Genomic DNA, 1,677 nt, shown 5'->3' with positions numbered 1-1,677 from the left:
GGGGGGGGGGGGGCCCCCGGGGGCCCCCCTGGGGGCCCCCGGGGCCCCTGGGGGGCCCCCTGCAGTTAAGGGGGGAGTTGGGGGCCCCGAAAAGTGGAGAGCAGCAGATAAGAGAGAATCTTCTTCTTGGAATGCTGCAGTTCCATTGGGAGAAAAGAATTGTTTTTCGAGTTCTAATTTCATGTTTTAAATTAATTAATTACATTAATTTAATTAATTAAATTAATTAAATTAATGTAATTAATTAATTGTTTTGAATTAAAAGAGTTTGTTTAATTCTGCAGCAGCGCGAGGTCACCTCGACGGTGACCTCGCCCCCTAAACCCTAAACCCTAAACGCTAAACCCTAAACCCTAAACCCTAAACCCTAAATATCAATCTTAAAAAGCAAAAAAAAAATAAACTCAATAAGCCTTTTTGCTGCGCTTTCATTACGGGCTGTCAATAGCCCCTGGTTTCCCTACTAGTCCAAGGGGCCCCCGGGGGCCCCCGGGGGCCCCCGGGGGCCCCCGGGGGCCCCCGGGGGGCCCCCAAGGGCCCCTTTGGGGCCCCCTCGGGGCCCCCTGAAGGGGCCCCTTCCCCCCAGAATGTAAGGGAAGCGTGAAATGGAACAAAAGTGGTTTTTTAAATTTGAATTTAAGTTTATTTTTCGGGTTTTTGCCTCAATTCTGATTCTGTTCTCTCCCGAACGGCGGGTCTTGTGTCTTGTTCTTCTTTCTACTTCTCCGCTGATGCTGTTTACATCTTTAGAACTCTAAATAAATATAAATAATAATAATTCATTTAATTTATTTCATTTTCGACTTCTGGGGGCCCCCAGCTCTCGCGGGGGCCCCCAGACGCGTTGGTGTGGCTTCTGGGGTGTATGTACACCCGGGGCCACCGGCTCACTGCCTGCAGCAGGAGTAGTGACACTGGAGAAGCAGAAAACGCGCGAAAGCGACAAATAATGGAATTTTATTTCAATAAAAGTATTTTATTTTGTTTTTATTCTTGCAAATGGGCCTCCTGGGACTTATTTTTCTCTTTCTTCTCCAGGGGCCCCTCAGAAGCTGCGCCTTCGCCTTGATCGCGAATCCGGCAGGCCAGTTTTCAGGTGTACGTACACCTCACATCAGGTCCCCAGCCCCCAGCAGCTCTTTTGCTGCTGCAGCAGCAGCAGCAGCAGCAGCAGCACGGGAGCCAGCAGGAGCAGCGGCAGGAGAAGCAGCAGCACAAATAACGGCGTTACGGGCAGCAGCAGAGTCATTTGCAGCAGCAGCAGCGGCAGCATCACAGCAAGACGCAGCAGCAGCAGAAGGAGAGCCACCTTTGTTCCCGCCGTCAGAAGCAGCAGCAGCAGCAGCAGCAGCAGCAGCAGCAAGCCCCCCTGTGTGGTCAATCAGCGACTTGCCCGACTTTGATGCTGCTGTTTTGTCAGCAGCAGCAGCAGCAGCAGCAAGACACAAAGTGGAAGATGTGGTTTGTTTTGTGCGCTGCTCCAAGTGGAGCAGCAAAGACGACGAGAGGGAGCAGGAGCGGCTGCTGCTGCTGCACCCCAGCCAGCAGCAGCAGCAGCAGCAGCAGCAGCAGCAGCAGCAGCAGCGGCGGCGGCTGCAGAAGCACCGGCGGGGGCCCCTCATGTCTCCCCTCAACCGCCCAGTGCCTTCTTCCTTTTGCCTCGAGCCCACATACTTA

The 1,677-nt window shown here is 53.2% G+C and overlaps 1 protein-coding gene across 1 annotated transcript in view; it reads left to right on the top strand.

Annotated features, from left to right (window-relative positions):
- Positions 1-999: 999 nt before the first annotated feature.
- Positions 1,000-1,677, top strand: part of ENH_00068730 (hypothetical protein, conserved) — a gene marked incomplete at both ends in the record, with an annotated part of 3,379 nt that continues 2,701 nt past the window's right edge. Inside the window, one exon of the mRNA XM_013577412.1 lies at positions 1,000-1,641. Coding sequence (XP_013432866.1) covers positions 1,000-1,641 — 642 coding nt within the window. The remainder of the gene's footprint in view (positions 1,642-1,677) is intronic.

The sequence above is a fragment of the Eimeria necatrix genome, genomic scaffold, assembly GCF_000499385.1.
Source record: "Eimeria necatrix Houghton genomic scaffold, Enh_scaff64, whole genome shotgun sequence".
NCBI classification, from domain to species: domain Eukaryota; phylum Apicomplexa; class Conoidasida; order Eucoccidiorida; family Eimeriidae; genus Eimeria; species Eimeria necatrix.
This window is presented reverse-complemented; position numbering and strand designations above follow the sequence as displayed.